This window comes from Chlorocebus sabaeus, chromosome 10, assembly GCF_047675955.1.
Source record: "Chlorocebus sabaeus isolate Y175 chromosome 10, mChlSab1.0.hap1, whole genome shotgun sequence".
NCBI lineage: Eukaryota > Metazoa > Chordata > Mammalia > Primates > Cercopithecidae > Chlorocebus > Chlorocebus sabaeus.
In genome coordinates this window covers 77,569,797-77,594,239 of record NC_132913.1, presented here as the reverse complement: position 1 = coordinate 77,594,239, position 24,443 = coordinate 77,569,797, and the positions used below count along the sequence as shown (strand labels likewise).

At 38.9% G+C, this 24,443-nt stretch overlaps 1 protein-coding gene across 2 annotated transcripts in view; it reads left to right on the top strand.

Moving 5' to 3' along the window:
- HIBCH (3-hydroxyisobutyryl-CoA hydrolase) overlaps positions 1–24,443 on the top strand; it is a 118,573-nt gene that overhangs the window by 34,605 nt on the left and 59,525 nt on the right. For both annotated transcript variants that reach the window (XM_007965642.3, XM_007965645.3), the window contains one exon: positions 1,939–1,991. In XM_007965642.3, coding sequence (XP_007963833.1) covers positions 1,939–1,991 — 53 coding nt within the window. The remainder of the gene's footprint in view (positions 1–1,938; positions 1,992–24,443) is intronic.

Below are 24,443 nucleotides of genomic sequence, written 5' to 3'. Positions count from 1 at the left end.
TGGAAGTTACATTTCAGTTCATTTTTTTGCTTTCCTCAGTGCCATTACTTTCCCCAGAAGCAACCATTTATCCCTCCTCAAAAACAACCATTGTCATTAATTTTCAGTGTATTCTCCTAGACCATATTTGACATTTTTACTAAATATTTATGAACTAAAAGATTTTAAGTTAGAATTTGATTGAATACATGATATTAAAGTATTTTGACATAGTTGAAAAAATAAATTCAGTTTTTCTCATGTGCCTTTTAGACAAACATATGTATATATTGACATAAAAACATGAATTAATATCTAGTAGATTAAACACATGGGTGTATATATATGTTTTTGTAAAAATATGAATTGAAAATAATTACTAAGTGATGAAAAAAGAAGCTGTGCAATAATTTAACATTAAAGTATTTAAAATAGTAAAACATAAGTTTATTTTAATTTTATTATTTACTCATCTATCTTTTGAGACAGAGTCTTGCCCTGTCACCCAGGCTGGAGTGCAGTGGTGCGATGTTGGCTCACTGCAGCCTCTGTCTCCCAGGTTCAAGTGATTCTCCTGCCTCAGCCACTTGAGTAGCTGGGATTACAGGCATGCACCACCACACCCGGCTAATTTTTGTATTTTAATTAAGGACAGGTTTCACCATGTTGGCCAGGCTGCTCTCAAACTCCTGACCCTAGGTGATCCACCTGCCCTGGCCTCCCAAAGTGCTGGGATTACGGGCGTGAGCCATCGCACCTGTGGTGTATAAGTTTATATGTATAAGTTTAAAGACAAAATAGAAAGACAGAACATTGTATCATATTTTATACAGCAAAGTAGACAAATAGAGGCTGCCATTTTTTAAGCTTTCCAATTCCTTTTGTTTTTTAGCTTTTAGGTTTGAACTAAAAGATTTTTACTTTGTGTTTAGAAATTTACATAAATACTATCTTACTGTGTATACCATTCCATAAATTGTTTTTAACAACATGGAATGTAACTGTTCTGTGGTATCCAATATTATGATTATATCCCACATTAATTATCTGTTCTACATTAATGGATATTTTAGCTTCCAATAGTTACTAACATAGATAGTTGTACTCTTGGATGTGCTCCCTTATTTCCCATGTGCAAAAGTTTCTCCAGAAATAATATGTAGAATGGATAGATCATAGTGTTTATGCATCATTACTTTGTTTCCAAATTCTTTGAGATGCGTTTTCTACATGTCTTTTGTCTTGGCTGCTGTTGGACTTTGGGTCTTCCATATGAATTTTAGAATTGTTTCATCTGGTTTCACAAAAGTTTCTACTGAGATTATGATTAGACTTAGAATGAATTATGGGTTAATTTGGAGGGAGTTGACATCTTTGAGATGGAGTCTTCTCAACCATAATGTAGCATAGCTCTTCCTTTTTTTTTTTTTTGTTTTTTTAAAGATAGGCTCTTGGTCTGTTGCCCAGGCTGGAGTGCAGTGGCATGATCACAGCCCACTGCAGCCTCAACCTCCTATGCTTAAGTGATCAAGTGTTCCTCCCACCTCAGCTTTCTGAGCAGCTGGGAGCACAGGTGCTTGCCACCACACCTGGCTATATATTTTTTAAGAGATGGGGTTTTGCTGTATTGCTCAGACTTGTCTCATACTGCTGACCTCAAGCAATCCTCCCACCTTGGCCTCCCAAAGAGCTTAGATTACAGGTGTCAGCCACCACACTGGGCACTGGTTTTTTGTTTAAAATCAAAGGTTAAGTTGTTAAATGATAACGAATAGATAGGATTGTATTGGATTGACATTTAAAAATACATATTTTATAAGCCATACTTTTAGTCATCTTTGGTGTTTCCTGCTAAAATTTCCTAGGGAGAATCTTGAGTATATATAATGTGGGTTTTTTTTAGAAAAAGGGAATGTATTATAAACACTGTAACTAAAATTACAGCTCTGTTTCTTTCAGGTTCTTGCCAGAAACCTTATGTTGCACTTATTCATGGAATTACAATGGGTGGGGTAAGTAGACTTTTTACTCCGATCATTGATGTGAGTTGTATTAAAAATAAGTTAATAATTATTAAACAGAAGTGAGCTGATGAATGTAATATAATAGACCTCATTGAAACATAATTGTGTGGATTTTGGATCCTGACAGATTTGAGATATAATATTTGCTTGTAGCACTTTTAGACTATCCCAGCCCAAAAGAATATTTTATGTTCTTAATTATGTTATATGGCTGGGCATGGTGCCTCACATCTGTAATCCCAGCACTTTGGGAGGCCAAAGTGGACGGATCACTTGACGTTAGGAGTTTGAGACCAGCCTCGCCTACATGGTGAAACCCTGTTTCTATTAAAAATACAAAAATTAGCTGAGCATGGTGGCACACACCTGTGATCTCAGCTACTCAGGAGGTTGAGGCATGATAATTGCTTGAACCCAGGAGGTGGAGCTTGCAGTGAGCTGAGATTGCACTACTACACTCCAGCCTGGGTGACAAAGTGAGACTGTCTCAAAAAAAAAAAAAAAAAAAAATACACACACACACACATTATATGCTATTTTAATTTTTTGAATTAGCAAGTTTTTTAAAGCAGTGAAACTGTTTTTATCTTTTAATATATAGAGCCTTTTTTCTACTTAAAAATAAACTGTTTTCAGGAGCTTCAGAAGAGAAACTAGAATGTTGAGTTTTTTTTTAATTCAGCATTAGAGATTTGGTTGCCTAAATTGTACCTATTACTCAAAATTTCACCTTAGTGGAAGTGTTTGGATTCTTTATGAAGTTCTCTGTAACTGCATTTCTGTCAGTTGACAAATATTCTGCCTCTGTGCTATTACAGAGAAGTCTAAAATGTAACTGACATTGATTAACTTGACCTGGAGTTAGAGAAAACATGAAATAATTACAAAACAATTGGTAAATTGTAAGGTACTGACAAAGATTAGCCTTTAAAGAAGTGAGGGGTCAGAATGGGTCTTCATGGCAGGAAAGGGCTGCATGGAGAAGATGGTGAATTGAACTGAGCCTAGAAAGGTAGTGGAGGAGAGAAAAAGTAATGTCTTTTCCTCACCAATTGCAGAGGTCATGGCCGATATCCGTATAACAAAAGACAGATTAACAATAGAGAAAACATAACACATTTATTTAATCAAAGTTTTACATAACATGGGAGCCTTCAGAAATGAAGACCCAAAGACCCACAGATCCAGGAAAAACTGTGTTTTCGTGTGTAAGTTCAATGAACAATGGATGGCCATGAACAATGAACAAAGCATAGAAGTATGATTGTACAAAACGGTATTATTCATTACTAATAAATGGGGGAACTTAGGTAGGCTTGTTTGTTGAGATTCTTCTTGGCCTCTCTGTGTAACATTTCTTTCCTCCAGGTATAGAATGGGGCCCTTGTCACATGAGGGTTTAATGACTTTCAAGGCCAAGTGTCGTGGCTCATGCCTGTAATCCTAGCACTTCGGGAGGCTGAGGTGGGTGAATTGCTTGAGGCCAGGAGTTCAAGACCAGCTTGGGCAACATGACGAAACCCCATCTCTACTAAAACTACAAAAATCAGTTGGGTGTGATGGTGCACACCAGTAATCCCGCTACTGGGGAGGCTGAGGCACGAGAATTGCTTGAACCCAAGAGATTGTAGTGAGCTGAGATCATGCCATTGCACTCCAGCCTGGGTGACAGAGCGAGGCTCTGTGTCAAAAAAAAAAAAAAAAAAAAAAAAGACATACTTTTAGAAGAGGTAGGTTAGAGAACTTCTTTATGGCCAACTGTCCCACAGAAAGGTGGGGGGAAAGTCACAGTGGCCTCCAAGTGGCCATAGTTTGGGGTAGCATGTCCTGAGCCATGACAATAGGTAGGACATAGGTAGGTAGGGCCCAGGTAGGTAGAGGCTAGGTAGGTAGGTAGTATGAGGCCAAAAGGTGGAATTTTTGAAATTCCACCTGTTCAGTGTTTTAAGGAACGATTTGGAATACAGGTAGTTCCCCACTTTGTTCTAGTAGAACCACCCTAAATAAGGACCGGGAATTGCTTAGATCTTGCACATCATTTTGGGAAGGGATTCTACTAGCAAGGGCGATCTGTACCTCTCTGCTTGGCAGAAACTGAGTGTGGTTTGGTTGTGCTTTAACCTGGGGAAGATGAAAGCTCTCTGAAAAAAATACTGTAGAATAAGAGGAAGGGAAAGAATCTGAAGCATTGAAGGAAGAGCTGCCCTGTGAATGTGAAAGAAACCAGGAGGAAATGAAGACAAAAAACAATGGGCATACCCAACAGCGTGAAAAATAAATGTGACCCCATTTAAACAGGAAAGAAATCCCATAAGGAGAGAGCAGACTCAGATGAAAGGGCTACAAGTTGAAAAAGGGAAACAGATAACAGGGAGGATGACTGGGAACTAATACACAGTAGCAAAACTGACATTCTGTTTTAATGGCATTAGATTAGAAAGAGATGAATTTAATATTACAGATAGTGAAGTATCTGTGGAGAGTAAACTTGAGAAACTCTCACAAAGCATTAAAAAAAAATACGTAAGTGATGAAAATGAGTGTTTTGAGGTAATGACTATGAAAGAAAGTTAGTGGGAACCCAAAAAAGGAGTGATACATACTCCATTGAAAGTAAATCAAACACTTGGAACAGAAATAATGATCAGATATGGTGAAATAAGACTTTTAAGTAAAAACAAAAACTCCCAAACTCAGATATGTATAATTAAAGGAAACACAGAATTTCAGATAAGCGAAAAGAGACCCACACCTAGATAAAAGCTCAGATAGATTTTTTAAAATTATAAACCTTGAGAGAAAAAAGCTAACTGTGAGTAGTCAGGCCAAGGAATCAAGGTAAATGGGGTGATTAGTGAATGCATGTTATAAACAGATTTCTTCAGATTGCTCTGTTACACAGTGTGACAGAAGTCAATGGGTTGAGAAGTTGTGAAGTAGTTAGGATCCAAGAGTTTTCTCCCCAACTAAGTTGTTATTAGTATAAATATAAAATAAAAATATTATCAGGAATGGTAAATATATTGCTGACGTATTATTGAGAATATTTCAATAACTATTTGGTCTAGTTGACCAAGAGATCACTTAAAGTTATAACTCAAGACTCTTTCTGATATGAAAGGATTGGTGAACTGCCCTTAGTGCTATTAAGTGGTCAGAACTTCCATTTTTTTACAGAAGCCTGAGAATTATATTGCTTTAGCACAGCATGTCTGAATGCACTGGCCATGTTCTTCAGTACTGGGGCTTGTATAGCTTGGTATAGTGTTTGTATATATTCCTCATGTGTAACAACCAAGAATATTTATTTCAAAAGAAAGACTGCAGTGAAACAGACCAAGATAATGTTGTCTTGACTAGATGAACATGCTGCTGCTTCTTCATACTGGTCTCTGTTTTCAGTATTTAAAGAACATAAATAACTTTCAAATAAATATATACTTTATATCAGCCTTTCTTAACCAGAATTCCACCAGAGGATTAAGTCTTAATGCCCTAAAATGTTCTTGAGTTTGCCTAGAGAATCCGTCCTGAGACTGGGGCCTAGCAGTCTGTTTGAACAAGTCAAGCTCTCCAAGTAATTCTGAGTCGTGTTAATTTGAGAAATAGGGCTCTAAGCCATCCCTTGAATATAATAAATTAGTTCCTATTTCTGTCCTGTGCTTCTTGAATGGTACTAGTTATGTACTATCCTTGGAAGAATTGAGAATATAATCACATCATTTGCAGTGATCTGTGGTTCAGATGAGGAACCCCTGAGAAAGTTTGTTTTATACTATATTTTATCTGCTCCCTTAAAAAAATTGTGTCTTTTCTTCCATCAGGTATGCCCAACCACATGCATCCTTAAAGACTGAAGTTCTACCCTCTTTTTTAATAGTCATACATAGTATGGATTGAGCATCTCTTGTCTGAAATGCTTAGGACCAGGAGTATTTTGGATTTTGGAATATTTACAATATGTTATAAATAAAGTTTCAGTGTTGCAAAAGAAATAGCACTTGAATATAACATATTTTTAATTCTCAGCAAGGTGATGTACTTCTATAGAAGGGTGTGCCCTTACAGATGGAGCAGTGGTGAGCACACACCTGGAAAAGGAAGGGAGAAGGAGTTCTTATTCCTGATAAACATGGCCCCTGCTGCTGTGTCATTCCCCTGTTGGCTAGGGTTAGACCAGACAGGCTAAACTAATTCTGATTGGCTAATTTAAAGAGAGTGATGGGGTGAGTGGTTTGGCAGAAAAAATGGTTATGGCAGAGCAGTAAATTGGAATGAGTCAGGGTGGAGCAGGTAATCGAAAAAGATTGCGTTATGGGGAAGTTAAGTTTAAAAGTAGAAGGCAAAGAATTGAACATACTGACACTGATCCTTTGAGGAGAAATTTAGAACTCATATCTAACAACTTAAATCTTAAATCCAAAAATCTGAAATCTGAAATGTTCCAAAATCTGAAATATTTGGAGCACCAACATGATACTCAAAGGAAATGCTCATTGGAGCATTTCAGATTTCAGAGTTTTGGATTCAGGATGCTCAACTTACACTACAATTAGATGTGATTTCTTCTTCCACTGAGTCAGTGCTTTCAGTCTGTACTCTAAATTTGGTGTTTGTACTTTATTGTTACTTTATATCTCATCTTCCCTCTTGCATTAGATGGTCTGGAAAGGGCAAGGATTATCCTACCTTTTCTTTTTGTTTTGGCCTTCCCATAACAACTAGGAATGTACAGTTATAGAGAAATTTTTAAACAATTATACCCTAAATAATAAACATCTTGTATAGCCTTTGAAAGGGTAAACAACAGGCTGGAAGTGAACAGTCTTTTTTATAGTAGTGGGGTTTTGTATTTATCTTGGTTTTGAAGGCCACACTTTTCACGTCTGATTTACAAACTTCTGTGATTTGAGCATGGGTTGTCCCCACCAAAACCCATGTTGAGGCTTGTTTCCAATGTGGTGGTGTTGGGAGGTAGTGCCTTTAAGAGGTGATTATGTTGTTAAGATGGATTAGTATCTTTCTTGCAAGACTAGGTTAGCTCTTGTGGGAATGTTAGTTTCTGCGAGAGCAGGTTGTTGTAACGTAAGGTTGCTTCCTATGTTTTGGGCTTTTTACGTGTGCCTGGTACCTCTTCTATTTCTCTGCCATGTTTTCATGTAACATAAGGCCTTCACTAGAAGCTGCCAGATGCAGCCTCTCAATCTTGAACTTTCCGGTTTGTAGAACCATCACCTAAATAAACTCGTTTTTAAATTTTGTTTTTGTTTTTTTTTTTTTTTTTTGAGAGGGAGTCTCGCGCTGTCGCCCAGGCTGGAGTGCAGTGGCCGGATCTCAGCTCACTGCAAGCTCCGCCTCCCGGGTTTACGCCATTCTCCTGCCTCAGCCTCCAGAGTAGCTGGGACTACAGGCGCCCGCCACCTCGCCCGGCTAGTTTTTTTGTATTTTTTTTTAGTAGAGACGGGGTTTCACTGTGTTAGCCAGGATGGTCTCGATCTCCTGACCTCATGATCCGCCCGTCTCGGCCTCCCAAAGTGCTGGGATTACAGGCTTGAGCCACCGCGCCCGGCCTTTAAATTTTGTTTTATAAGTTACCCAGTCTGTGTATTCTGTTACAGTAGCACAAAATGGACTGAGACAGAAAATTGATACTGAGAAGTGTTGCTAATAACAAATATCTGAAAATGTGGAAGTGGCTTTGGAATTGGGTAATGGATAAACACTTGAAAGAGTTTGGAGGAGCAGGATAGAAAAAACCCTGTATTGCTGTGAATGGAATATTAAGGGTGATTCTGGTGAGGGCTCAGAAGAAGACAAGGCTGGGGAAAATGTGGAACCTCTGAGAGATTTTTTAAGTGATCTTGGGCAGAATGCTAATAGAAATATGGACAGTAATGGCCATTTTGATGAGGACCCAGATGAAAATGAGGAACAAGATATTGGAGTAAAGGGCATCCTTGTAATAAAGTGGCAAAGAACCTGGCTGGATTGGGTCCATGTCTGAGGGCTTTATGGAATTCAGGATTTTAGAGCCGTGAATTAGAATGCCTGGAAGAAGACCTATCTAACCCGCAAAGCATTCAGGCTGCTGCATGGCTACTTTTAATAGCTTACATTAAGCTGTGAGAGGGAAAAAAATGACTGAAGATGAAATTTATAATCAAAAGGGAAAGAAAGCAGAAAGATTTGGAAAACTCTCAGCCTGGCCATGTAAAGAGTGAAAAAATATTTTGGGAGAGGAAACCAAGGTGTGGCCCAGCAATTTTTACTAAGGAGAGTAGTACTTAATAGAAGGGATTATCAAGACAATGGGAGAAAGACCTTCAAGGCATTTCCGAGATCTTTGAGCCTCCCTCTCTCATCACAGGCCCAGAGCTCTAGCACAAATGGTTTTGGGTGATGGACTTGGGCCTCTGCCTATAAGCTTACTGCCCAGGGCTGCTTTGGGCCTCTGCTCCCAGAATTCCAGCATAGTGCTCCTCAGTTGTCCCCACTATGGCTCAAGTGGCCCCAGGTGCAACTTGACCTGCAGCTCTAGAAGATGTAAGCCATAAGCCTTGGTGGCATCCATGTGGTGCTAATTCTGCAGGCTGTCAGAAAGCAGAGCTAGGAAGTCATGTGAGCCTCTACCTAGATTTCAAAGGATGTATTATAGACAGTCTGGTGTCCAGGCAGGGACTTGTTGCAGGGGTGGAGCCACCACAGAGAGCCCGTTCTGGAGAATGCCAAGTGGAATTGTGAGGTCAGAGCTAGAGCTGCCCTTGAGATTCCAGAACTGTGACCCACTGACAGCGCATGGCACCAGTTTGTAACTTCAACTGGAGAGAGCTGAAGTGTGGGCTTGTTAGCAGTGGTGGATCTGTATAGGTCTGAAGCAACTTGATTCTTGCCTCCTCGAAGGAAAGAATTTGTCCAAGGGGCGTAAGGCAGAGTGAGAGACCAAGGCAAGTTTTTGAGCAAGTGTGAGAGTTTATTAAAAAGTTTTAGAACAGGAACAATGGGAAGTAAAGTATTCTTGGAAGAGGGCCAAGCAAGCAATTTGAGAGATTCAAGTGTTCTGTTTGGCCCTTGACTTGGGGTTTTATACATTGGCGTGGTTTCGGGGTTTGAGTTTCTCCTGCCTTGATTTTTCCTTGGGATGGGCTGTCCGCATGTGTAGTGGCCTGCCAGCACTCCAGAGGGACCACATGCTCAGTGTGTTTACTCAAGTTGTGCGCATGCTCATTTGAGGCATTTCTGCCTTGCTAAGTTGAACATTTTTAGAGGAAGGTCATATACCAGTTAAACTCTGCCATTTTGCGTCTTAGTACACATGCTTGGGCCCACTCGCCCAACTCCTGAGATCTTAATGGGAAGCTGCTGATCACCAGCTTCAGGTGTTTTCTATCTGCTGGGAGACTGCCTTTCCCTGCTGCCAGCTGTGACCAGTTATTTTGGGGAGACAGTTTAACAACCATGTGACCATCACTTGATGGTCACCTGACATTCTGGGTGTAGGGGAGTCCTCTGCCCTGCTCATGTCTGCCTAGCTACCTACTGTTAACTGGTTGAGCCCAGAAAGCTCTAGGAGTAGAGTTGCTTGATACCTTGCGAGCCCACCTCCCCAACCCCACCCCAGTGTGCACAGGATTCAGACATGGAATGGAGATTACTCTGTAGCTTTAAGAGTTAATGTCTTCTTTCCCAGGGTTTAGACTTGAGGCCTGTTACTCCTTTCTTTTTGCCTATTTCTGCCTTTTACAATGGGAGTGTTAGAAATGCTTGTTCCCCGGTGCTGCAAAGAAATAGCACTTGAACGTAAATTTAATTTTCTCAGCAAGGCCATTTTACTTTATGCAGAAAGAGTACACTTGCCAGCAGTTTTGCCACGAGAGTACAGCGAACAGAGGAGACAGGATCATTTATAACCTGACACGTTCACCCTACTGCTGTGTCCGGTTTCCATTGACTGGAATGGGACCTCACATTCTGTATTTGTCCCGATTGGAACTTTCTAAAAGAGGCAAAGGCAGAGGAGAACAAAGGAAGGAGGAAGTAACTTGTGGAATGCTGAGCAAGGTAAAAACACCTCCATATAAGGAAGAGGAACAGGCTATGACCTAATGCTTGCTTGTACCAGTATAAGCATGCCAGGGCAAATATTTAGGCTAAATTGTGGGAGCTAAGAACACAAAGTACATTGATTTCTTTATTAAGGCTAGCAGGTATCTAAGAATGTTAGCACAGGTCTTTGAATGAATTTTGCTTCTAAGAGAATTTACTATTTATTCCTAATTAGACAGGGAGGAAAATCTCTTTGAAGAGGAACCTCTACTTTAGTTTTTACAGGAATGTATACCCTGTACCTGTCCTACCATTGTATCTTGGAAGTTGATAACTTGTTTTGATTTCACAGGCTTCACAGATGGGACTCTGGACTTTGGAATTTTGAGTTGGTGCTGAAACAAGTTAATACTTTGAGGATATGGAGCTGGAGTGAATGTATTTGTATGTTAGAAGGATATGAGTTTGGGAGGTCAGGGATGGAATGCTATGGTTTGAATATTTGTCTCCACCAAAACTCATGTTGAAACTTAATCCTGAATGTAACAGTATTAAGAAGTGAGGCCTTTAAGAGGTGATGGGGTCCTGAGGGTAGAGTAGTTTGATCCATTCTTGGATTAATAGGTTATCACAGGAAGAATGGTTTAATTACCATGGGAATGGGTCTGTTTTAAAAGCCAGTTTGGCATGCTTTTGCCCCCTCACCACATGATGCCTTGCACTGCTGCTGGGCTCTGCAGAGAGTCCCCACCAGCAAGAAGGCCCTCAACAGATATGGCCCCTCAACCTTGGATTTCCCAATCTCCAGAAGAGCTGTAAGACATAGATTCCTTTGCTTTGTAAATTACCCAGTCTCAGATATTCAGTTACAACAACAGAAAATTTAAGACACCGGCATTTCTTAATATAAGATGTTTTATGAACTCTTAACTTCTGAAAATGTAATCCTCTAGATCAGTGGCACTCAACCTTGTTTGCATTTTAGAATCATTTGGGAGTCTTTTTAAAATTCCAGTGCCTAGGCTTTCCTTATCTCCCATAATCATCAAATTGGATAGTGGAGTGAGACCTAGGCTTTTTTTTTTTTTTTTTTTTGAGATGGAGTCTCGCTCTGTCGCCCAGGCTTTAGTGCAGTGGTGCGATGAGACCTAGGATTTTTAAAGCTCCCTGGTGTTACCAATGTGAAGGTAAGGTTAAAAACTGCTGCTCAGCAGGTTCTTGTGTGTGGTTGTGTCTCCAGTGACTTTTTTCTAAATCTCCCAAAGACTGTTTTTCACATTTTAGTTTGTATCAGAATAACCTGGAGGGCTTGTTAAAAAGCAGATTCTTGGCTGGGCATGGCGGCTCATGCCTGTAATCCTAGTACTTTGGGAGGCCTAGGCGGGTGGGTCACTTGAGGCCAGGAGTTCAAGACTAGCCTGGCCAATGTGGTGAAATCCCATCTCTACTAAAAATACAAAATTAGCTGGGTGTGGTGGCAGGGGCCTGTAATCCCAACTACTCCAGAGGCTGAGGCAGGAAAATTGCTTGAACCTGGGAGGTGGAAGTTGCAGGGAGCTAAGATTGTGCCATTGCACTTCAGCCTGGGCGACAGAGACTCCATCTTAAAAAAAAAAAAAAAAAAGCAGATTATTTCCTTGCCCCATTTCTAGTTTAGTCTGGAATGTGGCCCAAGAATTTGCATTTCTAACAAGTTCTCAGATAATGATGATTCTAGGGGGAGAGGAGTTCACTTTAGAAACAATTTTTGTAAGGTGTTCAGACTTCAGTTTGTTCAAAAAGCCCTTATTTTCAGAATCTTTAGTAGAATTTTAGAATTACACGTAATTGCTTAGTGTAGGCTTAGTATAGATACATTTTTAATCTGTTAAAAGAAAAACTTCATACAAATTTAACACTTTATCCGAGCAAAGAACAATTCATGAATCCAGCAGCATGTAGAACCAGAAGAGGTTGAGAGAGCTCCACCTTGCAGCATGAGCAGTGAGCTTCCATAGGCTGAATGTGGAAGCAAATTAGAGAAATTACCTGACTGGCTACCACAAGGCATTTGCCTTATTTGGGCATGGTGTGATGAGATGTTCACCCTGTATGGGTATGGTCTGATCAGTTGGCTGCCTATGATTGGCTGAAACTTGGCTGTTTGTTACAAAACTATACTCTTAAATTAGGTTTCAGTTTATTTCTATACTAAGTTTGCAATTTTTTATGCAGGAACCCAAAGTGCAGAGAGACAGTCTCAGTTCAATGACTTCTGCTTATTTAACATACCCTAGTACAGAAAGAACTGTGAGAATAATATGGAGCTGGGATTACAGGCCCCTGCCACCACACCCAGCTAATTTTATATTTTTAGTAGAGATGGGATTTCACCACATTGGCCAGGCTGGTCTTGAACTCCTGGCCTCAAGTGATCCACCCGCCTTAAAAGGCATAGGAATAGTACTTGTTTGATTCTAGTCAATACATTTTTTCTTACAATAATGTAAGAAAGAATTTTGTTAAGAATTTGTACAGTCCAAAAGATGGCACCATAGAGCTTGGTTCCCCCTGCTTTCCTTTTGTTTTTATTATAGAAGGTATTATTTTTTTCCAGTATAGAAAATGACAGTTTTATTTTCTCTTGTTACCCACCATGAAGAGTAGCACAGCATTCTGTAGAGTCCTGGGATTGCCAAATTCTGTTATCTTTAAGATTTTAGAAATTCAAACATTTACTCAGTTTTTTGAAATACAGTAAAATAAAAATGTTACTGAGTTCTCCACATGGTAGATCAGAATTATGTGAAATTATTCCAGTGTTTCTGAAACAATTTTTTTATGAATAGATACTTAAATGACTCAATTTATTCTGTTTCTGGGGAAGACAAATTTTTTTATCCTTTTGCCCTTTATATAAAACATCTGGGGTTGCATTTTCTTAAGCTAATATGAGGGGACTTCAAAAAGTTTGTGGAAAAATGGAATTAATTAAGATAGAAATAAAAAATAACTTTTTTTCTCAACATAAGCTCCATCAAATTTAAGATACTTCTTTTGTCAGCAGTGATACCAGTCATTTAGTCCATCCCTAAATAAATGAGGGTCCTGGGAATTTAAGTAAATGCAGTCTTTTTTATATTGGTAACTGAAGAAAAAAGGGTGCCATTTACAGATTTTTAAAGGTTGGTGTGTTACTCTGTTTGGGTTGCTATAAAAGAATACCTGAGGCTGGGTAATTTATTTGGCTCACAGTTCTGCAGGGTGTACAAGAACCATGGCACTAGCATCTGCTCCTGGTGAGGGCTTCCGGTAACTTCCAGTTATAGCAGAAGGGGAAGGAGAGTTGGCATATCACATAGCGAGAGAGGGAGTGAGAAAGAAAGGAGACGCCACATTCTTTTAAACAGCCAGCTTTTGTATGAACTGATAGAGCGAGAACTTACTATTACTGTGGGGATATACCAAGCCATTCATGAGCGATCTGCCCCCATGACCCAGACACCTTCCATTTGGCCCCACCTCTAATGTTGGAGAATAAATTTCAACATGAGATTTGGAGGGGACAGATATCCAATCTATATCAATTAGGAAACATAAAGGAGTCAGAAGGAACCAGATCGGGTCTATAAGGTGGATGCCTAATAATTTCCCATTGAAACTCTCAAAATTGCCCTTGTTTGATGAGCAGAATAAGCAGGGGCATTTACGTAGTGTATGAGGAGTCTCTGATGAAACTTTGGGCGTTTTTCTGCTAAAGCTTTGGCTAAGTTTTTATGATAGTTCTTTGGTGCTCCAGAAAGTCAACCAGCAGCCTGCCTTGAGCATCCCCAAAAATTGTTGCCAACCTTTGCTCTTGACTAGTCTGCTTGTGCTTTGACTGGACCACTTCTCTTGGTAGCCATTGTGGTTGTGCTTTATCTTCAGGATCATATTGGTTTCATCTCCTGTTAAGTTCTTCAAAGAAATGCTTCAGGATTGCAATCTCACTGAAAATTTCCATTGAAAGATCTGTTCTTGTCTGCAGCAGATCTGGGTCCAATGACTTTGGCACTCATCGGATGGAAAGTTTGCTCAGCTTCAATTTTTTAGTCAGAATTGTGTAAACAACCAATTATAAAAGAATTGTGGCATTAGCTATTGTTCATGCCATTAACCATTGATCATCTTCAGTTAGGGCACAAACAAGATGAATTTTTTTTCCTCACAAATTAATGTGGATGGTCTGCCACTGTTGGCATCTTGAACATTTTCTCATGCCTTCTTAAAATGAGTTATCTATTTGTAAACTGTTGATATGTTTGAGGCATTTTCCTCACAGACTTTTCACAACTCACCAGAGATTTTACTTTTCTTCCACACAAGCTTTACCATAAATTTGATATTTGTTCTTTCTTCAATTTTAGCAGAATTCATGTTGCTGTGATAGGGGCTCTTTCAAACGCTGTCTTATCCCTCTTAGGACCTCAAGCTAGATCCTGTTCTGGTATGTTATGACAAGTTGGTAAGAGTTTATGTTCATACAAAAAAATTTGAAGTTCATGCATAGTTTTTTTGTAATAATGCATATTCCGTGAACTTTTTGAAGATTCCTTGAATATAACAGAAATGCAGATTTGTTTAAAAAATAAAATTAAGTAGATATAGAACAGAGGAAAATCCTTAAATTCTTGTTTCATACATGTAGTACCACTCCTATTTCCCTCCCCAACTGAATTGGATTTAAAGAACATTTTAGGTTCTTCTCTCCTTCTCTCTCTCCCTCTAGTCTTCCTTTTCTCCACCACCTCTTACATTTTAGAATAGAAATGAAGTTGGCTCCCCAACCTAACTCAAAATACGGTACAATATGGTATTGTTTTTGTGTTTCTCAAAGTGCTTTTAAGATGCTGCTAGTGAGAGGATTTTGTGATTATAGGAGACCACAATATGCCACCCTAAATATGCCACTTTGGCATAAGGATTATTTTGATCAGATTATTTTGAGAACCAGTAGACACAGGGTCATCTCTGAAAACAGTACAAGTTACTTTTTTGTAAGAGAAATGTGTACCTAGAAAGGAAATCTCTATTTGTAAGAGTGTCTCTTTCTGGGGAAGAGAAGGATGACCAAATGGCAAGAGACTCCTATCAACAGAGGCACCAACTTAAATCTACAAAACAATCGTTTCTCTTATTTACCATGCTTTTTGTGGTTACCTTCCTTCACATTCTTCTTTCTAGTTGAAGTTGCTATGTAAGCTGGAGTTCTAGGCCCCCTCTTGGAGAGTTCTTATTTCTCCCTGGATAATCTCCTATGTATACATGAGGTGTACATGTTAATAAACTGTTTTTCTCTTGTTGGTCTGTCTTGTTACAGCAGTCCCAGCTAATAACTCAGGGGTAAGGGGAAAATCCGCGCCCCCCCACCCACAATCAATAATAGAAAATTAAGTTTTAAAGCATATTTTAGAAAGGGCATGTTGTCATGACTAGAGAAGTAGGACCTGGAATGGAATAAAAATAATGAGCATATACATTACCCAGTGACTTTATTGCAGTACAAACCACCCACATGAAAGTTGACTAGTGCTCAGTTAAATGGGAACTACTGAATCAGATTATGTTTAGCCTCTGATTAATGCCATTGAAGACATGTTCTTATTTTCATAAAAAGAATGAACAGTACTCAAAGATTGAATTATGTTAATATATTGCAAAGATTTGTTAGACATAATAGGTACCTTTTTCAGTTTTAAAAGGTGTTCTGTTTTTTGCTATTAGTGACAGGTGAATAGAAGACATTTTAAGAAACCATGTTTTAATTAAATAATAAAGTGCTGCGTTTTTCATAACAACATTTATTTTACTTAGTATGGAACCTGAGAGGCCGGGCGCAGTGGCCCATGCCTATAATCCCAGCGCTTTGGGAGGCCAGCATGGGAGAGTCACTTGAGACCAGAAGTTCAAGTCCAGCCTTGGCAATATAGCTAGACTCTGTGTCTCCAAAAAATTAACCAGGCATTGTGGTGCATGCCTGTAGTCCCAACTACTTGGGAAGTTTGAGGCAGGAGGATTGTTTGAGTCTAGGAATTCAAGGCTGCAGTGAGCCATGATTGTGCCACTGCATCTGAGACCCTGATACAGGAAAAAAAAAAAAAAGAGAGAGAGAACCTGAGAGTTTATGAAAGAAGAGATGAAATAATTTTATTAAGTTAAGATTTTTAGAGAAACTTGTGAGTTCAGCTTCTTTTGGTATACTTCTTCCCACTCACCTATGTCATTTAAATCTCTTTTTTTTAAAAACAAAAAACTGGAAGATATGAAAAGAGCTTTCTTTAAGACCGAAATATCAGTAACACAGCAGAAGCTGAGAGAGGAAAGTTAGAGGGAAATTTCCCTTGGATTTCTAAGTGTATAGGGTGTATGTTTATATGCATTCGTTTTTATGTATATTGATTATTGAACTTTCTCCAAGTATGGATGGATATCTTGTTTTGATAGAGAGCGGTAGATCTCTCCTCATTCCCAGATGAGATTCTCTTAGGTTTCCTTCTGTCTTATTAGGGGAGAGTTAGGATTGCTTTTATTTATTTATTTATTTATTTATTTATTTATTTATTTATATTTTCATTTATTTTTGAGACGGAGTCTTGCTCTGTCACCCATCCTGGAGTGCAGTAGTGTGATCTTGGCTCACTGCAACCTCCACCTCCTGGATTCAAGCAATTCTTCTGCCTCAGCCTCCCGAGTAGCTGGGATTACAAGCGTGTGTCACCACACCTGGCTGATTTTTGTATTTTTAGTAGAGTTGAGGTTTCATCATGTTGGTCAGTCTCCCAAATTGCTAGGATTACTGGCATGAGCCACTATGCCTGGCCGTAGGATTGCTTTGAGTTGCGTAGTTTCTTACAGTAAATTTTCAGGGTCATTTAGTGTCTTAATGAGACTTTTTTTTTTTTTTTTTTTTTTAAAACAGGTAAGCATTGGGTTATATTGATTTTTCAAGATGTAATGGATTATCATCTAAGTGATGTTCCTCTGGTGCTTGGCAATATACCACAGATGGTCTGTTTAATTGTATTTTACCACTTGTCTGTCTTATTAGATAGAGCCCTGTTTTCTACTTTACTGTAACCCATTTCCATCTACCCTTTAGCCCAGGGATGTCTAAGTTGGAGAGTGCTTTCATTTTCTTACCAAGAACTTGACTTCACTGCCTTCTGTCCCCCTGCCTCCCCATTAAGGTATTGTATTCTGGGAAATTTTTGACTTGCTAGAAGTATAGATATTCTTGGCAATTTTGACAAACTTACAGATTCTGAGATGTACAGGGAGTTTTTTTTTTTTTTTTCCCGTGGCCATTTCCTGTGGCCATATTGGTCAGGTTTTGGGTTCCTTTCATTTGTAATATGAAATCACCCTAGATTCGAGGTCAAGTGGCAGGCACCTTTCGCCCTGTGCCTTTCTCATCTGGCCTTGATTCTGCCCCGACCATGTTGGTTTGGATGATTTTTGGTCTAGAGGTTTCTGTTTCTTATTGAGGCATGAAAGTATTTCAGAGAAGAAAAGTGGAGGAGGGCTCTTTGCCTGTAAAATGAGCTCATTCCCCTGAGGATATATGGATATGTGAGCTTCAAAACTAACTAGAACCTGATTATTAATGACTTTAGCCATCATTTGAGATTGTTCTCAACTATTTTACTCAAGAAAGTGCAAAACTTATTGGATGTCTAGATGTGCTCGATACTGGTTGTGCTTTGGTGATAAAATACTGAACAAAACAGGCATGTTTTCCTTTCTCCTAGAGCTTACTGTCCAAACAGGCAAATATGGGGTAGTCTGGAAATACATTAAACAATACTAGCCTTAACTGTGTGTATGTGTGAATAGTGTAGTGATGGGGGTAGTGTAGGGAAAGCCTCTTGGAGGAAGTCATATTTAAGCTGAGACTTAAGGAAGGAGGAATTTAATGAAAAGTCGAGAGTAGTAAAAGAATGCAATATGATTGGTTCATTTGTGTAAGGGTTTGATGCAGTGTTGAATGACAGTGTGTGAGTGGGAAGATAATAGCATATGTGAAAAAGAGATGAGAGAATTCATATTTGAGCAGAGTTCAGTGTGCCTACATTTTAGACTGTGGAGGAGATAGGGGCTAAATTCTGAGGCCATAGAGGTAAACAAGAAGCCAGATCAGCTCTCTTATAGGACATGTTAAGTAGTTGATCTTCATATCAATATGGAGAGCTAATTAAGTGCTTTTTAGCAGGGCCAATGTCTAGAACAGATTTGCATTTTAGAAAGATAACTCTGGTATGAAGAATTGACTGGAGGAGGGTGAGATTGAAGTAAAGTGATTATTTAGGAAGCTGTTGCAGGGAACTGGGTGAAAGATTATGGTGATTAAACGTAAGATAGAGGCCCGACTTGGTGGCTCATGCCTGTAATCCCAGCACTTTGGGAGGCCGAGGCAGTGGATCACCTCAGGTTGGGAGTGTGAGACCAGCCTTGCCAACATGGCGAAACCCTGTCTCTACTGAAAATTCAAAAAGTTAGCTGAGCCCAGTGGCACGCACCTGTAATCCCAGCTACTTGGGAGGCTGATGCAGGAGAATCGCTTGAAACCCAGGAGGTGGAGTGAGCTGAGATTGCGCCACTGCCCTCTAGCCTGGATGACAGAGCGAGACTCCCTCTCAAAAAAAAAAAAAAGAGAAGAAAGAAAAGTAGGGTAGAGATAATGAAAAGGTAGGTAGTTAGATTTAAGAGGGAGATTTTGGAAAAGACTTGATGGGTTTTGATGATGGATTGATTGTATGTGATGGATAAAGGTGAGTAAGAATGACTTTCAGGTTTCTAGGCTGGGCCATGGGATGAATGGTGGCACTATTTACTAACATTTGAGAAGAAGAGTGGCTATGGAGTGAGCTGGGGAGAGTGAAGGGAGATGAATTTAATTTTGGGCTGGACCTCCTAGAGTGGTAGACTGTTAATACGTAAATAAGTTAAATATTTTCTCTCAATTATTGTTGAATATCATTTTTGTCTAAAAATAACATGAATTATACATACCCAATAGCAAAAACTGGTGCTAATCTCTATGTGTTAGTCCATTAAAATATATTATTATATAATCAATATATTAATCTGTATTAAGATGCAATATGAGCCCATTACTATGGGAAACATAGTAAAAAGTCTTTGTTTTTACTTTGCAGCCTGCCGTTCTGTTAATCTAATGCATGTGGTCCCAGAGATACATTAAGAAACTTATTTAATAGTCATAATAGTAACTTTTATGCCATACTGAAAGCATGTGTGATGACAAATCTACTTGAATTTCTAACAAAAGAAATTGAAGTGGTGCTATTTCAAAGCACCATTTATCCTGAGTGATAGTGGTAGGCTATCACGTACTCTCCAATACTGTGATGCAGTGTTTATTCTGGGCAGGAGCTTACTCATTCCCTCTGGTTAGATTTAAATCCATGACTTTTTGTGTAAACATCAGTCACGTCACCCCATTGTGTATCTTTATGAGTTTGTTGTCTTCTTTACTGTGGTTATTAACTGTTTACTTTGGAATATTTACTTTTCGAGCACCAAGCTGAATTGTTTATGTGTGTCTGTGTTTATGCATTGAGGGACTAATCTTGCCATTAATATAAATCATGGGTGGTTAACTATGCCTTAAAATAACTTTAAATATCTTTTTTTTTTTTAAAAAAAAAAAACAGGCATAATAACTAAATTTATTTTTACTAGTACTTTTTAAAATTTTTATTTTACTTTAAGTTCTGGGATACATGTGCAGAACATGCAGGTATACATGTCCCATGGTGGTTTGCTGCACCTGTCAACCCATCATCTAGGTTTTAAGCCCCACATGTATTAGGTATTTGTCCTAATGCTCTCCATCTCCCTTGCTCCCCACCTCCTGACAGGCCCCGGTGTGTGATGATCCCTTCCCTGTGTCCATGTGTTCTCATTGTTCAACTCCCACTTATGAGTGAGAACATATGGTGTTTGGTTTTCTGTACCTGTGTTAGTTTGTTGGAAATGGTGGCTTCCAGCTTCATCCATGCCCCTGCAAAGGACACGAACTCATTTTTTTTTTTTTTATGGCTGCGTAGTTTTCCATGGTGTGAATGTGCCACATTTTCTTTATCCAGTCTGTCATTGATGGGCATCTAGGTTGGTTCCAGGTCTTTGCTATTGTGAATAGTGCTGCAGTAAACATATGTGTGCATGTGTCTTTATAGCAGAATGATTTATAATCCTTTGGGTATATACCCAGTAATGGGATTGCTGGGTCAAATGGTGTTTCTGGTTCTAGATCCTTGAGGAATCACCAAACTGTCTTCCACAGTGGTTGCACTAATTTACACTCCCACCAGCAGTGTAAAGCGTTCCCATTTTTCCCCGGCCTTGCCAGCATCTGTTGTTTCCTGACTTCTTAATAATCACCATTCTAACTGGTGTGAGATGGTATCTCATTGTGGTTTTGATTTGTATTTCTCTAATGACCAGTTATGATGAACTTTAGTTCATGTGTTTGTTGGCCACATAAATGTTGTCTTTTGAGAAGTGTCTGTTCATATCCTTCGCCCACTTTTTGATTTTTTTTTTCTTGTAAATTTGTTTTCAGTTCCTTGTAGATTGTGGATATTAGACCTTTGTCAGATGGATAGCTTGCAAAAATTTTCTCCCACTCTGTAGGTTGCCTGTTCACACTGATGACAGTTTCTTTTGCTGTGCAGAAGCTCTTTAGTTTGATTAGATCCCATTTGTCAATTTTGGCTTTTGTTGCCATTGCTTTTGGTGTTTTAGTCATGAAGTCTTTGCCCATGCCTATGTCCTGAATGGTATTGCCTAGATTTTCTTCTAGGGCTTTTATGGTATTGCCTAGATTTTCTTCTAGGGCTTTTATGGTTTTAGGTCTTACGTTTAAGTCTTTAATCCATCTTAAGTTAATTTTTGTATAAGGTGTAAGGGCGGTCCAGTTTCTGTTTTCTGCGCATGGTTAACCAGTTTTCCTAGCACCATTTATTAAATAGGGAATCCTTTCTCCATTGCTTGTTTTGTAAGGTTTGTCAAAAATTAGATGGTTTTAGATGTGTGGTGTTATTTCTGAGGGCTCTGTCCTGTTCCATTGTTCTATATATCTGTTTTGGTACCAGTACCAAACCAGTCTTTGTAAATTACAACCAAACTTATAATTAACCAGTCCTTGAAAATTAATATTGGGCTACTCTGGGCACATTGCCTATGGGTTAGCCCTGCTCCACAAGGAGCAGTTTTAAAAAATTGCTTTTTGTCTAGAATAGTAATATGTGGACATATGGGAGTGAGTGCTGATTCCTAGTTGCAGATTAACATATTTATATGTTTGAGTGGATTTAATTGTCTTTTTAAAGTAATTCTAATGAGATGTTCTTTTAAAGCCAAAAATAGAGCTGTGTCAGCTTTTTTCTCCTATTGAACAGTCTGAAAACTCATCTAGCTAGGTTTCTTCATTAAAAAGTAGAATCTTAGGTTGCCTAAATTTTGCCTTTAGGGATGCCAAAAACTTAAATAGGAAGTCATTTTTATAGCGACAGAGTAGGAGTTTGACTACATTCACATCCTTTTTCCATTTGTGTTCAAATGTTAGTTATGCTTGTCCATATTAACATTCTTTATAGTAGATTATATTACTACGTGAAGATGATTGTTTAATAATAACACAGTTAAGAAACAGTGACTATCAGAGTGCTTGGGACACGATAAATATAAGGCACAGAAGGGTTAAAAGAAAGAAGATAGCATACCACACCAGCTAGAGGAAAGTGGTATAACTTTTTTAAATATCACGTGACGTACATTTTATGACAAAAACTTTTATTTGAGGTAGGACATACCATAATTGCAGAATGGTTAGATAGTACCTTTAAATTTTAATGTCCTATGAGTCTGTTTCTGTTGTGTCTTTAGCTGTGGTCTTTTCTCATATGTCTGATTATTTCTGAGTTATTTCTGAGTATTTAAAATGCAGATATTTTTGAGTCCTAGGATGATATTCTCTTTCTAAAGAAGATGGACCTTTGTTTCTGGTAGGTGTTCAGGCTAAGGGCACTAGCAGTCCCAGATCATCTCAGTCTAGTCAGGACTTCAGAGAATTTGAAGCTGGACTTAATTCTAGGTCATCCTAGAATGATGGCTTGAATCTAGGCTATCCTAGTTCCTGAGGTGTAGCCCTTAGGGGCCAGACTTGGCAAGGCCTAGATTTCCGTTTTTGGTTCTTTAGAAGATAAGGCTTAGCTTAATCTGTTTCAAACTTTATTCAGCTTTTTACCATTTTAAGATCATTGATTATTGAGTGCAGTCAATACTTTATAATCGATCAACTGCAGAAAGATACTTTGTAAGTACTTGTCGAAAAGCCTTGGTTTATAACTAAATATGAAGCAGAATTACTTAATGAGTTCCATAGTGAACAATATGGCACTAGTACTAAAACGGAGAAACTATACGAACAAACCTTTGCCTATCTGAAATAACTCTCCTGGTATGATATTTTCAAACATTTTAAAATGACTAATCTTGGCAGGGTGCGGTGACTCACGCCTGTAATCCCAGCCCTTTGGGAGGCCGAGGTGGGTGGATAACCTGAGGTCAGGTGTTCGAGATCAGCCTGGCCAACATGGTGAAACTCCGTCTCTACTAAAAATACCAAAAATAGCGGGGCACGGTTACATGCGCCTGTAGTCCCAGCTACTTGGGAGGCTGAGGCAGGAGAATCGCTTGAACCCAGGACACAGAGGTTGCAGTGAGCCGAGGTCACGCCACTGTGCTCCAGCCTGGGTGACTGATGGAGATTCTGTCTCCAAAAAAACGAAACAAAACAACAACAAAGTCATGAGATTTATAGATGCTGTCTTCACCTCACTCTCCCCATCACCCCAGCCTCACCTAGAACATTCATACACTGTGGACAGAATTGGTCTTCTAAAAATTAAAAATAAAAATAATAAAAATAAAAATGACTAGTCTTGGCCAGGTGCAGTGGCTCATGCCTGTAATCCCAGCACTTTGGGCGGCTGAGGCAGTTGGGTCACCTGAGGTCAGGAGTTTGAGACCAGCCTGGCCAACATGGCGAAACCCCGTCTCTACTAAAAATAAACAAATTAGCCTGGTGTCGTGGTGGGCGCCTGTAATCCCAGCTACTTGGAAGACTGAGGCAGGAGAATTGCTTGAACACAGGAGGCGGAGGTTGCGGTGAGCCGATATTGCGCCACTGCTCTGCAGCCTGGGCAACAAAGCAAGACTCTGTCTCAAAAAAATAAATTAATTAAAAATAAAAATAAAATAAAAATGACTCATTTTGTGACCAGGTGCGGTGACTCATGGCTGTAATCCGAGCTTTGGGAGGCTGAGGTGGGTGCATCATCTGAGGCCTGGAGTTGGAGACCAGCCTGGCCAACATGGTGAAATCCCATCTCTACTAAAAATACCAAAATTAGCTGGGTGTGGCAGCGCACATCTGTAGTCCCAGCTGCTGTGGCGGTGAGGCAGGAGAATCACTTGAGCGCAGGAGACTGAGGTTGCAGTGAGTAAAGATCACACCACTGCACTGCAGCCTGGACGACAGGGTGAGACTCTGGGTCAAAATAAATAAGTAAATAAAAATGACTAATCTTGTGAACAAGTGGAAAGCTCTAAAAGGGGAGATAGGTAAAACCACAATCATAAGAAAGAGAAGATTCAAACATATTTCTTTCAGTAACAGATAAAACAAAGACATACTGAGTACGTATATTTTCATGCACATATTTCATATGCACATATGTGATTTGAGTGAACATTGTTTAATAAGCTTGACCTAATGAACATGGACTCAGTAACTGCAGAATTCACGTTCATTTCATGTGTGTATGAAACACTGCCAAAATAGGCCATGGATTTCGTCTTAATATATTTTAAAGGATTAGTTTTACAGAATATATTATCTGTCCCCAGTGGAATTAAGGTTGCAATCTGTAATAGAAAGATAACAGGGAAATCCCAAATGTTTGCAACATGAGCAGTAGTAACCTTATATGACATCACAATGAAATGATCAAAATACAAAGAAAAAAAATTAAATTTAAAATCAATAAACAGTAAATATCAAAGCTGAAAATTATTTTTATAGACTATTAAAACTGATAAATCCTTAGTGATAAGTTGTTAAAGACAAAGATAAAAGCAGAGTGTGTTACAAATCTGGAAATGAAAAATAGCACATCCCTATAAAACCCATAGCCATAAAAAAGATTACGAGAGGATGTTATGTACAACTTTATGCTCATATATTTCAAAATTTTGATAAAATGGTCAAGTTTTTATATAATCCGTAACTGTTAATGAAAGTAAATCTTTAAAAACCTTTTCACAAAGAAAATTTCAGTTCCAGGGGTTAGG